This window comes from Hemiscyllium ocellatum, chromosome 49 (assembly GCF_020745735.1).
Source record: "Hemiscyllium ocellatum isolate sHemOce1 chromosome 49, sHemOce1.pat.X.cur, whole genome shotgun sequence".
Classification (NCBI taxonomy): domain Eukaryota; kingdom Metazoa; phylum Chordata; class Chondrichthyes; order Orectolobiformes; family Hemiscylliidae; genus Hemiscyllium; species Hemiscyllium ocellatum.
The window spans coordinates 4,799,378-4,812,902 of record NC_083449.1 but is presented as its reverse complement, the minus strand read 5'-3'; the positions used below and the strand labels follow the sequence as shown (position 1 = coordinate 4,812,902).

At 43.6% G+C, this 13,525-nt stretch overlaps 1 protein-coding gene across 1 annotated transcript in view; it reads left to right on the top strand.

Moving 5' to 3' along the window:
• LOC132837100 (histone H4) overlaps positions 1 to 13,525 on the top strand; it is a 1,051,674-nt gene that overhangs the window by 571,752 nt on the left and 466,397 nt on the right. The window contains exon 4 of the mRNA XM_060856791.1: positions 1,582 to 1,911. Within this exon, the coding sequence (XP_060712774.1) occupies positions 1,582 to 1,911 (330 nt within the window). The remainder of the gene's footprint in view (positions 1 to 1,581; positions 1,912 to 13,525) is intronic.

Genomic DNA, 13,525 nt, shown 5'->3' with positions numbered 1-13,525 from the left:
CGTCGGGTCCGAGCACCGCCGTTTTAAGGCATCGGATGGCAGTGGCCACGTACCGGACGTCTACCGCTGCCCTGCTCGCTATGTATTGCCACAACATCCAGCCCAGGCTCCCGGCACCCAGCACGTCCCTGACCCTGGTCACTCTCACCGCCACGGCACTCCCCTCCGACAGCCACTCGAACCCGTGAGCACGGATTTGCGGATTCCTGAGCAACGGCTTCCTGACAACAGCCGCTACTCCTGCCAGAGGGTAGGCGCGGCGTGATTTGACCATGTTCCAGACAGTGATCAGGTCCTGGTAAGAGACAGGCAGCACCTTGACGGCGACCTCCAAACCGTCACGGTCGATGAACAGGAGCTGCCTGTCGTAGTTGAGGTTACGCACCTGGCGGAAAAAAAAAGTCGCCAGGGCGCACCACCTAGGAGGAGGCTCGACGTAAAGGTATCGCTGCAAGGTCTGAAGGCGGAAGGTCGCGACCTGGATGCGGACGCACACCAGCGACTGATCGCCCTCCTCAATAGGGAGACTCAGAACCTGCACAGCAACCCAGTGCATCTTTTTGTCCCAGAAGAAGTCAACCAACGTTCTCTGGATGTCAGCGACAAAGCCAGGAGGAGGGACCAAAGTGACCAGCCGGTACCACAGCAGGGCGGCCACCAACTGGTTTATGACCAGCACTCGGCTCCTGTAAGATAGCACTCGGAGCAGTCCTGTCCAGCGGCCTAGGCGAGCCGAGACTTTGGCCTCCAGCTCCTGCCAGTTAGCCGGCCAGGATTCCTCAGTCGGGCTGAATTCTGCCCTTTTTTTATACAAAACAGTTTACAAAAACAGTTAACATTTACAGCTGTATACAAGAAACAGCAATTTTACAAAGGAGAGGAGCAGCAAAGCTAGGCCCCAAACTCTACCGTTCAACCATTTTACAGGGAGATGAGGACAAACCTCAAATCCCAGTTCCACATATGACAAGACAGTGACAATGACATTTATACATTAGACAATACTGTTACATACAAAAGTCCAGACAATACAGACCCAGCAAGCCCCTGTCCCTCCCACCTAACTACTGTTTAATTCTGCCCTTTTATCGGTGTACTTTGCATTAGCTTTTAAGATGTTTAAATTGGCGGGGTTATTTAGATTGATTCACGGCCGGTACAAGTTAAACCCCGCCTTTCCTCCTGCCTGTTAGACAGATCAGGCAATGATCCCGCCTCCTGTCTGCGCTGACAGTTAACTAGGTTTTAAAGAAATAGTATAAAGTATTGAATTTTATCTTATTTGCAGACGGATGGTGTTTTGCATTTGAATATTTAATTTAATCTCAGGGTTTGTCAGAGTGAGTTCGGCGGGCATTTTCAAACGGACCAACTGTCATTTCACATTACCCAATCAGACTCCAACAATTCTTTTCCTGCCTTTCCTGTCCCTTCCGGAGCTGTTTCTCTGTGGGCTGAGAGACAGGGCTGAATCCAATCCCAGCTCTAGGGCGGGCTCTCCATTCCCTTAAACAGGCAGCACCGCAGCAGCCTCAGCATTGACAGCAGCAGCCTGTGTGTTTGTTATAGAGAGTTGAAGAGAATGGCCAGAACCAAGCAGACAGCGCGCAAATCCACCGGAGGGAAAGCTCCCCGCAAGCAGCTGGCGACCAAAGCGGCCCGCAAGAGCGCTCCGGCCACGGGCGGAGTGAAGAAACCCCATCGCTACAGGCCCGGCACGGTGGCTCTGCGGGAGATCCGCCGCTACCAGAAATCCACCGAGCTGCTGATCCGCAAACTGCCCTTCCAGCGCCTGGTGCGAGAGATCGCTCAGGACTTCAAGACCGACCTGCGCTTCCAGAGCTCGGCGGTGATGGCCCTGCAGGAGGCCAGCGAGGCTTACCTGGTGGGACTGTTTGAGGACACCAACCTGTGCGCCATCCACGCCAAGCGGGTCACCATCATGCCCAAAGACATCCAGCTGGCCCGCCGGATCCGCGGGGAGCGCGCCTAAACGGAGCCTGGCCGGCCCTGCACATTCACCCCGAGAGAGAGAGAAACACAACGGCTCTTTTCAGAGCCACTAAACCATCCAGAGAGAGCGGGAAGCGATAGGGGACCTGAAAGCATGACATTAATTTTTGGCGCCGCACTAAGTCAACTCTGTTATTAAATATACTTTGAATCGAGCCGAACTGGGGCAGTTAGTTGGAAGACACACGGCTTTCAGCGGCACTGATTAGTACATTGCCATGAATGTTATGTGATTATTACACTATATTAGGTATTGGAGTGTTAATTCCAAATGAAATCTCCTCTCCCCTCATTGTCTCCCTAGGTCTTCCCACCAGCTGTAACTATATGGTCATTGCTGAGGAGGCAAGCGGGAAAACATGGCGCCAAATCATCAACCGTTTTCTTTCAAATTTGAAAATCCCGCCACGATGTAGATCGGAGAAGGCTGTTTTACAGAAAAAAATGTATTCATACTTAATCGAAAAGCAAATTAACGACTATAAAAGTACAATTCAAACAATCTTTCTTTAAGGAAATTTGTCCAGAAGCTATTTAAAGGATTCGAGATCCTCTTCGGCGGGAAGGTTCAGACTCAATGGACCGAATGCCCTCATTCAGATTTCATGACCGTTCTTGTCCGTGAGCGCATTAATAATGAACACCGCCTTTAGATATTATTTTAGTATCCTGCTCCCTTATTGCAGAAGCTCCACGTTAACTATTCCAGTCCGACAACTGTTCTGGTTCTGGTTTGATCTCGTTCATTTTGAAAGCTTCTAGCCGACAGCAGAAAGCCTCATTTAAAACATGTCATCATCATTCCCACCCAACAGAACCCGCGCGGAGTTTTGGAAATTGAAAAATTCGTGCAGAATATTTCTACCCGTGGGTCTGTAAGAAAAGGGGCAGTTCTTTTTTTCTCTCCAGTGGTGACATTCAGGGCACACATCCGAACCGGGGCTTGTATGTCCTGGAATAATCAAATATTAGAGAATAACTTGAGCAAATAACAGCAAACAGAAGAAAAAAAGATTAACTTGTGTTTGTAAGAAGCAAGGAGAAGAGTCGGCACCAAATCATCAACAACTTTCTCTCCCGTTTGAAAAGCCCGCCGATTTGCGAGCAACGGGTATGTTTTGCATTGAATCAGAGGATGATCCATCAATACTTGTCAATTCGGGAGATGCTGAATAGGCTGGGGCTTTTTCCCCCTGGAGCAGCGGATGCTGAGGGGTGATTTTTACAGCTGCGTATAAAATCCTGAGGGGCATCGATCGGATGAAAAGTCAAGGTCTTTTTCCTTGGGTGGGGGAGCATAGATGGCATAGGTTTAAGGTGAGTGGGCAAAGATTTAAAAAATAATCTGAGGCACATCTTTTCCATGCAGAGGGTGATGTGCACATGCAGTGAGCTTCCAGAGGAAGTGATGAAGGTGAGAACAATTACATTTAAAAGGAGCCCGGATGGGTAAATGAACAGGAAGGATTTAAAGGGATATGTGCCAAATTTAGAATCCAGAGAAGGTATATTCCTGTTAGGTGAAAGGAAAGGCTGGTAGGTATAGGAAATGCTGGATGACTAAAGAAATTGAGAGTTTGGTTAAGAAAAAGAAGGAAGCTTATGTAAGGTATAGACAGGCGAGATCGACTGGATCCTTAGAGTTAAAAGGCTGTAAGAATATACTTAAGAATGAAATCAGGAGGGCACAAAGGGGACATGAGATGGCTTTGGCAAATAGAATTAAGGAGAATCCAAAGGGTTTTTACAAATATATTAAGGACAAAAGGGTAACTAGGGAGAGAATAGGGCCCCTCAAAGATCAGCAAGGTGGCCTTTGTGTGGAACTGCAGAAAATGGGGGAGATACTAAACAAGTATTTTACATCAGTATTTACTGTGGAAAAGGACATAGAAAATATAGAATGTGGGGAAACAGATGGTGACACCTTGAGAAATGTCCATATTACGGAGGAGGAAGTGCTGGATGTCTTGAAATGCATAAAGGTGAATAAATCCCCGTGACCTGATCAGGTGTACCTTAGAACTCTGTGTGGGAAGCTAGAGAAGTGATTGCAGGACCTGTTGCTGGTAGAAATATATCATCAATAGCTACAGGTGAGGTGCCGGAAGACTGGAGATTGGCTAACGTGGTGCCACTGTTTAAGAAGGGTGGTAAGGACAAGCCAGGAAACTATAACCAGTGAGCCTGATGTCGGTGGTGGGCAAGTTGTTGGAAGGGACCCTAAGGGTCAGGATGTACAAGTATTTGGAATAGTGAGGACTGATTAGGGATAGTCAACATGGCTCTGTGCGTTGGAAATCATGTCTCACAAACTTGATTGAGCTTTTTGAAGAAGTAACAAAGAGGATTGATGAGGGCAGAGTGGTAGGTCATATCAATATGGATATTAGTAATGGTTTCGACAAGGCTTGGAAAACTGGCTACCAAGGTTAGATCTCTTGGAGTACAGGGAGAACTCGCCATTTGGATACAGAACTGGCTCAAGATAGAAGACAGAGAGTGGTGGTGGAGGGTTGTTTTTCAGACTGGAGGCCTGTGACCAGTGGAGTGCCAAAAAGATTGGTGCTGGGTGCTCTACTTTTTGTAATGAAATAAATGATTTTGATGTGAGCATAAGAGGTATAGTTGGTTATTTTGCAGATGACACCAAAATTGGAGGAAATTTTTGGCAGTGTGGAGGAACGGAGGGATCTGGGTGTGCAAGTACATAGATCTCTCAAAGATGCCACCCAAGTGAATAGGGTTGTTAAGAAAGCATATGGTGTTTTGGCTTTCATTAACGGGGTATCGAGTTTAAGAGCTACAAGGTTTTGCACCAAGTCCCTGGTGAGACTGCACTTGGAATATTGAGTCCAGTTCTGGGCGCCCTATTATAGGAAAGATACAGAGGCTTTGGAGAGGGTGCAAAGAAGGTTCACCAGAATACTGCCTGGTCAGCAGAGCTTGCCTTATGAAGAAAGGTTGAATAAACTCAGACCTTTCTTTCTGGAGAGAAGAGGGAAGAGAGGAGATATGATCGCGGTGTATAAAATAATGAAAGGAATAGATAGAGTCAATAGCCAGAGATGTTTCCTCAGGGCAGGATTGACTGGTATGAGAAATCATAGTTTGAAGATATTAGGAGGAAGGTATAAAGGAGACATGAAAGGTAGGGTGTTTATGCATAGAGTTGTGAATGCATGGAATGCATTGCCAGCTGTGGTGGTGGAAGCGAAGTTATTGGGGACACTTAAGTGACTGCTGGACATGCACATGAATAGCAGTGAGTTGAGGAGTGCATAGGTTACTTTACTATACTTTACATTAGGATTAAGTCTCGGCACACCATCGTGGGCCTAAGGGCCTGTTCTGTGCTGTACGTTTCCATGTTATATGTAGTGGACAGCAAAGAAGGTTAACTCCGATTACAAAAGGACCATGACCATATGGGCCAATGGGCTGAGAAGTGGCAGATAGAGTTTAATTCAGATAAATGCGAGATGCTGCATTTTGGGAAAGCAAATCTTAGCAGGACTTACAGACTTAATGGTAAGGTCCTAGGGAGTGTTGCTGAACAAAGAGACCTTGGAATGTAGGTTCATAGTTCCTCGAAAGTGGAGTCGCAGGTGGATAGGATAGTGAAGAAGCCGTTTGGTATGCTTTATTTTATTGATCAGAGTATTGAGTACAGGAGTTAGGAGGTCATTTTGCGACTGTGCAGAACATTGGTTAGGCAGCTGATGGAATATTGTGTGCAATTCTGGTCTCCTTCCTATTGGAAAGATGTTTTGTTGTGAAACTTGTAAGGGATCAGAAAAGATTTACAAGGATGTTGCCAAGGTTGGAGGATTTGAGCTATAGGGAGAGGCTGAACAGGCTGGGGCTGTTTTCCCTGGAGTGTCGGAGGTTGAGGGGTGACTCTTTAGACGTTTATAAAATCATGAGGGGCATGGATAGGATAAATAGACAAAGTCTTTTCCCTGGGGTCGGGGAGTCCAGAACTGGAGGGTATAGTTTTAGGGTGAGAGGGGAAAGATATAAAAGAGACCTAAGGGTCAACTTTTTCACGCAGAGGGTGGTACGTGTATGGAATAAGCTGCCAGAGGAAGTAGTGGAGGCTGGTATAATTGCAACATTTAAAAGCCATTTGGATGGGTATATGAATAGGAAGAGTTTGGAGGAATATGGACCGGGTGCTGGCAGGTGGGACGAGATTGGCTTGAGATATCTAGTCAGCATGGGTGGGTTGTACCATGCTATATGTCTCTATGACTCCATGCTAGCAAATGAGATTTGATTAGCTGAAGGTATCTGGTCAGTGTGGATTAGTTGGATCAAACTCTACAACTGAAAGTTACAGGTTGATGACTAGACTCTCATATAATCATAGCAAAAACTTGACAGGTGGCATATGATGAATGCAATTACATAGTCAGAAACCAGACACTGACAGGTACAAATAAACAACTGCACCCTGAGATACACATAGCAAAAGCTGACATGGATATACTCGTACAGCATAGAAAAGCCCTTCAGACATTGTGTTTGCACCCAAAATAACTACCACTGAAGGTTTGCTAATGTCCTGCCCTTGTCCCATATCCTTAAATAGTATGACATTTCAAGTGCTCATCCAAAATACTTTTTCAAGGTTAAGATTTCTGGCCTCCAATGCCTTCCCAGGCAGTATCTTCCAGATTTCCATCACTTGCTGAGTGAAATAGATTTTTTTCTGAAATTCCCTCCATATATTTAACCCTTACCCTACACCATAGTGAGAATCCTTATCCTTACCATATCCTAACCCAATCACCACTTGTGATTGATCGGTCAAACAAGGGAATCAGTTTCTCTATATTCACCTTGCCCATTAGCCTCATAATCTTTCACACCACAATCATGTGCCACCTCAGTCATCCAGAAAGAAAAATCCAAGCTTATTTAGCCTCTCCGTTTTTGGAAGTAATATGTGTGCTTTGATCCTGATCCCCGATACTGGGTCGAGGTAAAAACAATGACTGCAGATCCTGGAAACCAGATTCTGGATCTGTGGTGCTGGAAGAGCACAGCAGTTCAGGCAGCATCCAACGAGCAGGGAAATCGATGTTTCGGGCAAAAGCCCTTCATTAGGAATGTGTTCAGGCAACCTGAAGCAGCTCATGCGCGGTGCTGCGCCTTTCCCAAAGCTGACTGTTCCTGAGTAGAGGAGCGCATGCGTGAGACCCTCCCCCAGCGCTGCCATTGAGGAGCATTTACTCAGTGAGTGCAAGAGGTTTGTTTGAAACAGACCGCAATGGAGAGATCAGCGCCCAGGGAAGCGTGGGAACAGCAGGCTCCTTCCAGCAGCACATCGGGATGGGAGCCTGGGACACAGAGGGGGCTCCGAGACCGGGATTGATTCGGGGTGAGTTCGGGGAGAACCGGGGGCTGTTTGTAAGAGGCCGAGCGGAGCAGGAACTGGTCCCGGAACTTGGAGTGAGCGGGCTGGGGGGAAGAGAGAGGCCTCTCTCGGGCTGTGTGTGGGCCTGCTGAGGGAGGCAGAGCGGGAAGAAGCTGCTGTGGGACATTCTTGTGGTTTTTATTCCCCTAAACACTGATGGGAATTCTGTTTGTCTTCTGTTTCGCGCTGTTTATTGATATGCGGCGGTGAATAATAGAAGCGCAGACCATAATTTTGTGACAATCGTAAAAAGGACACGTATTAGAGTGAACAGATTTGAAGTTTCGAGTAAAACATTAGACATAGCGTCCCTTGTTCTTTCCTTCAACAGTTAGTGTATTGGCAGCTTGCTATTGATATATGTCAGCATTGCAGCTGCTTCAGGAATTCCCATTCATGGAGGTGTACAGATGTTAGTTCTGGATCTCACCCAATTGTTGCAAAGATGCAAATAATAGGAAAGGAGACCAGGAACAACTCAGGGAAAGAGTGGAATTGAAACCTGGTTCTGTTTGAATTGCTAGGTTTAAAAATACCCTAATGATTATTAACTGACTGCCACACTGATCAGTTTAATCTTGCCTAATTTGACTCATGTTATGATTTGGAGATGCTGGTGTTGGACCGGAGTGTACAAAGTTAAACATCACACAGCACCAGGTTATAGTCCTACAGGTTTAATTGGAAGCAAACTAGCGTTTGGAGTGACACTTTCGGACCACCTAATGAAGGAGCATCGCTCAGAAAGCTAGTGTGCTTCCAATTAAACCTGTTGGACTATAACCTCGTGTTGTGTGATTTTTTAACTTTGACTTATGTTGATTTACAGCTGAAAAATCTTCCGTCTTCCTCTAAACACATATTTGAATGATGAAAACAATGTCATATTTCCTCAGTACAAAGCCAAGTGTGACTAGCTGCTTCAAACAAACAGCAGGTATGTTACCACTGTCAAAGCTGAGAGCATCCTTTCCACAGGTACAGAGCTGATTGAATCAGACTCCGTTTGAGCTCAATTTCCAGAGATAATTCCAAACAAGCAAACAGTCAGACACAACTGTGGAAAGACAAGTTTTATTTTCCTCTGCCTTCTCCATAAACATCTTCCCAGTTTCAATTAATATGATTCATAGGCCACTGCCATTCACAGCATTTTTGAAGCTGGTTGTCTGACATAGGCAATTGGTGTACTAAGTCAAGTTTACATTTTAAAAGGGCATTTTAAATGTCATAAACAGGATAAACAATGAAATTATGTAAAAGCATGATGTCAACAGCCATATGTGACAAGTAGTGAATTACATTTTCACACTGCCCAGTATTAATTTTTTTATTTAAAAATGTGTAACTTGGTCTCCAAATTCACTTTAATCTTCTACAAAGCATCCCAAATTCCCCAACCTATGAAATATCACAAAAAAGCAAGAAAATCGAATGTCATTTCATCAATTTAACAATATCAAGTAATCACCCTTTAATTCAACAAAGAAATTTAGCCAATCTTGTAATTTGTAAATTTTTTTTTTGCAAGAAGAGATCAACCACGTTCAATAAATTTGCCTGAATGATTTAAATCTTCTCCACTGTATGACAAAAATACAAGTCTTTTTGCTTTCCTCATTGGCACCATAGAGCATCAGGAGAGTACTGCTAATGGCTTGCACCATCACACCACAGAGCAGGATTATGTAATACTCACAATAGAATAATGAAGTGAACAAGCGCATTCTCTTTCGTGTAGCAGGAACATTGTGGTCAGTCGGCTACAATACAATTTATTCGTTTGTTCCTCTTTCCTTTTGACACTACCAAAGGAATGTAATGTCTATCCATTTTTCAACATTATTCACAAAAGTATGTAGCTATGCATTAAGGAAAAACTGATGGCATCCTGAAGAACAGCCTATGGTATCATTCCTGCCAGTTCGATCTGCACTATAGGAGTTGGAAAATCCTTTAATTTTCCATTGCACAATCCATGACACAAATCAAATGCAGTGAGCAGAAACTAACAGGTACATATTGATAAGTGCACTCACACATTCACATAGCTGAAATTGACAGGCAAAGCTTAATATCTATATTCAGAGTCACAAAGCAGAAGCTGGCATGTACAGTTTGATGACTGTATGTATACATTTACAGAGTAGTCAGATTGGTAAATATATTAGGGGCGGCACGGTGGCACAGTGGTTAGCACTGATGCCTCACAGGGCCAGAGATCCGGGTTCAATTCCCACCTCAGGCGACTGACTGTGTGGAGTTTGCACGTTCTCCCCGTGTCTGCGTGGGTTTCCTCCGGGTGCTCCGGTTTCCTCCCACAGTCACAAAGATGTGCGGGTCAGGTGAATTGGCCATGCTAAATTGTCCGTAGTGTTAGGCAGGGGGTAAATGTAGGGGTATGGGTGGGTTACGCTTCGGCGGGTCGGTGTGGACTTGTTGGGCCGAAGGGCCTGTTTCCACACTAAGTAATCTAATTCTGATGTTCAAATTGCAGAAAGGTTCATGTACAGATTGCTAACTGCACACTGTCACACATATAGAAGAAATCGACAAGGAGAAATTGAGGACGATATTTACATATCAGAACTGGCAGGTACAAATTGGTAAGCACATTCACATATTCACAACACAGAAGCTGATAGGAGAAATGCACTCGCACATTCACATGGCAGACTGTGAGAGTTACAGATTAATAACTGCACACTCAAATACACAGAGCTGAAACTGATAGGAACAAATTAGTAAATACACCCTGACATTCATATTGTAGTTACTGACAGAAAGTTTGATAACAAATGTATCATATCCACAAAGCAGAAACTGACAGGAACAGATTAGCAATAACACTCCGTTTCATATTGCATAAAGCACAGCAGAATCTGACAAGTATAGATCGATAACAATACTCAGTTTGACAAACAAAGCCTAACAACTACACTATTATATTCAACTCATATTCACATGGCAGAAACAGTTACAGCTTGATATTTACTCTCACCCATTCACATTACAGAAACTGACTGGGACAGATTGACGATGACACTCACACATTCATATGACAGAAACTAACAGAGGTTCAGCTCGATAACTAACATCACATATAGATGTTGGAGAAGCTGACAGCTAGAGACTGATAATTATACTCTCATTGACATTGCAGAAACTGCTATGGGTAACTGCACCCATATATTCACATAGAAACTGACAGGTACAGATTTATAACCACAGTCACACATTCACATTGCAATAACTGACAGGGATAGATTGACCCTCCCTATGAGATATTCTAAAAAAAAGTAAGAAAACAATATCATTTATTGAAATTACCAATACAGCTTCCTATAACATCAAGGTCTTAATCAGGTCTGAGAATTTGATACACATTTGGTTTTTTTTAACATCTCTAACACCTCCACTTTGGCATATGGATTGATATCAAATGTTTTTCAAGGTATCAATATATATTTCCCCAAATTTCCTGTTCTATGTCTCCAGACATAGAACAGTAACTGTACTCCCATATTCATATTACAAAAAATAGATTCAGATTGATAAAAGCATTTGTACATTATCAAATCAGAAACTGATGGGGAAAGATTAATAACTAATCAATTTATATTTAATAATTCACCTTGCTGAAACTTTCAGGTATAGTCTTTTAGTTAGAATTAGAATCTATACAGTTTCAAAACAGGACGTTCAGCCTGGCAAGTCCACACTGACCTTCTGAAGATTATCTCAACCAGAGCCATTCCCTTATCACTCGACATTTACCCCTGACTAATGCACCTAACCCACACATCCCTGAACACAATGGGCAATTTAGCATGGCCAATTCACCTAACCTGTTCTTTGGACTGTGGGAGGAAACCGGGGCACCCAGAGGAAACCCACACAGACATAGGGAGAATGTGCAAACTCCATGCAGACAGTCGCCCGAGGCTGGAATCAAATCCAAGTCCCTGGTGCTGTGAGGCAACAAAGCCAACCGCTGAGCCACTGTGCCATATAATGTGCCGCATTATACAAGAATATTCATACTGCGGAAACTGACTGGTACAGATTGATTACAACACATGCATGTTCACAGAACAGAAACTGACAGTTACTGATTGATAACTTGGGCGGCACGGTGGCACAGTGGTTAGCACTGATGCCTCACAGCGCCAGAGACCCGGGTTCAATTCCCGCCTCAGGTGACTGACTGTGTGGAGTTTGCACGTTCTCCCCGTGTCTGCGTGGGTTTCCTCCGGGTGCTCCGGTTTCCTCCCACAGTCCAAAGATGCGCAGGTCAGGTGAATTGGCCATGCTAAATTGCCCGTAGTGTTAGGTAAGGGGTAAATGTAGGGGTATGGGTGGGTTGCACTTCAGCGGGTCGGTGTGGACTTATTGGGCCGAAGAGCCTGTTTCCACACTGTAAGTAATCTAATCTAATCTAAAAAAACTTCATTTTCACTTTGCAGAATGATTTAATGAATATATTTGCATTTTCACAAGCAGAAACTTTCAAAGATATATTAATAACTGCATTCATACATTCACGTATCTGAAACTGACAGGTACAGATCAAAAATGTAACTCGCTTATTGATGTAACAGAAACGGAGACACACAGATTGATACTTGCACTCGTACATTCAGATAGCAGAAACGGACAGGCACAGATGGATAACTGCACTCACTTGGAGGAAACTGACAAGAACTTTCCCATAGCATAACCAAACAGGTAAAAATTTATTACTACACTTTCAACACGCTGTCACGTACAGTTTGATAATGATATTAAAACATAACAGATCAGAATCTCACAGGTACATATTAGGAACTACACTCTCTCATTCACCTCGCAGAAATTGACAGATGCAGACTGATAACTACACCGACACATTCACAGCACAAACTGACAGGAACAGGTGGGCAACTACTCTCATTCATTTATGAAGCAGAAACTAACAGGTACAGATGATAACCACCACTTACATATTCACAGAACAGAAAGTTACAGTCATAAATTGATAACTGGACTGACACATTCACATTACAGAAACTGACATACATTTTGATAAAGGCATTCGAACGTTACCAAACCAGAGACTTACAGCTACACGTTCATGTCAACACTCTCACACACAGATAGCAGAAACTTACAGGGGTAGGTTAGGAAATACACATATGCATTCACATACTGGAAACTGACATGTCCATATTAATGACTATGTTTGGATGTTCACAAAGCAAAGACAGATTGATAACTGCACCATATTCACAGAGCAGAATCTGACAGGTATATTTCCATATGTACATGTCTGAAACTGACAGGTTTACAAATTGATAACCTCATTCACATATTCACAACACAGATACAGACAAGGAATGATTGATATACGCACTCACATATTCGCCAAGCAGAAACTGACTGGTACAGATTGATAACTAAACTCGCATGTTGAAATAACAGAAACTGAAAGGTACAGACTGATAGCAACATTCTCATTCTCATAGCTCATACTGCCCGATATTGGTTGAGATGTACACTCTCATTCACATAGCAAAAACTGGCAGGTATAGTTTAATTACTTCCTCAGGTATACAAAGGAGACACTGACAGGGACAGATTGGAAACTACACTCTTCTAGTCACATAACAGAAAATCACAGGTACCATTTGATAACAACACTTCCACTTTCACTTAACATAAACTCTCAGATACAGTTTGATAAATACACTCAATTTCACACAGAATCTGACAGATAGAGATTTAAAACTGCACTCTCATATTGACTTGGCAGAAACAGATAGGCATATACTCACATTGACGAAACTGACTGCTAAACTTCTGAGTAGACAGAGAAAAGTTTCTGACAAGTATAATTTGATGAAGATACTCAAATATTCATAGGGCCGACTGTATTGATCCCAACACTATCTCACCAAGCAGAAACTGTCAGGGAAATATTGATAAATACACTCACATATTCACATTGCAGAGACTGACAGGAAGCATTGCTTCCGAATTTCTCATATTGACACAGTGGAATTGGTCGGGATAGACTGACAATTTCACATACATTCAGCCAGAAAAACTGAC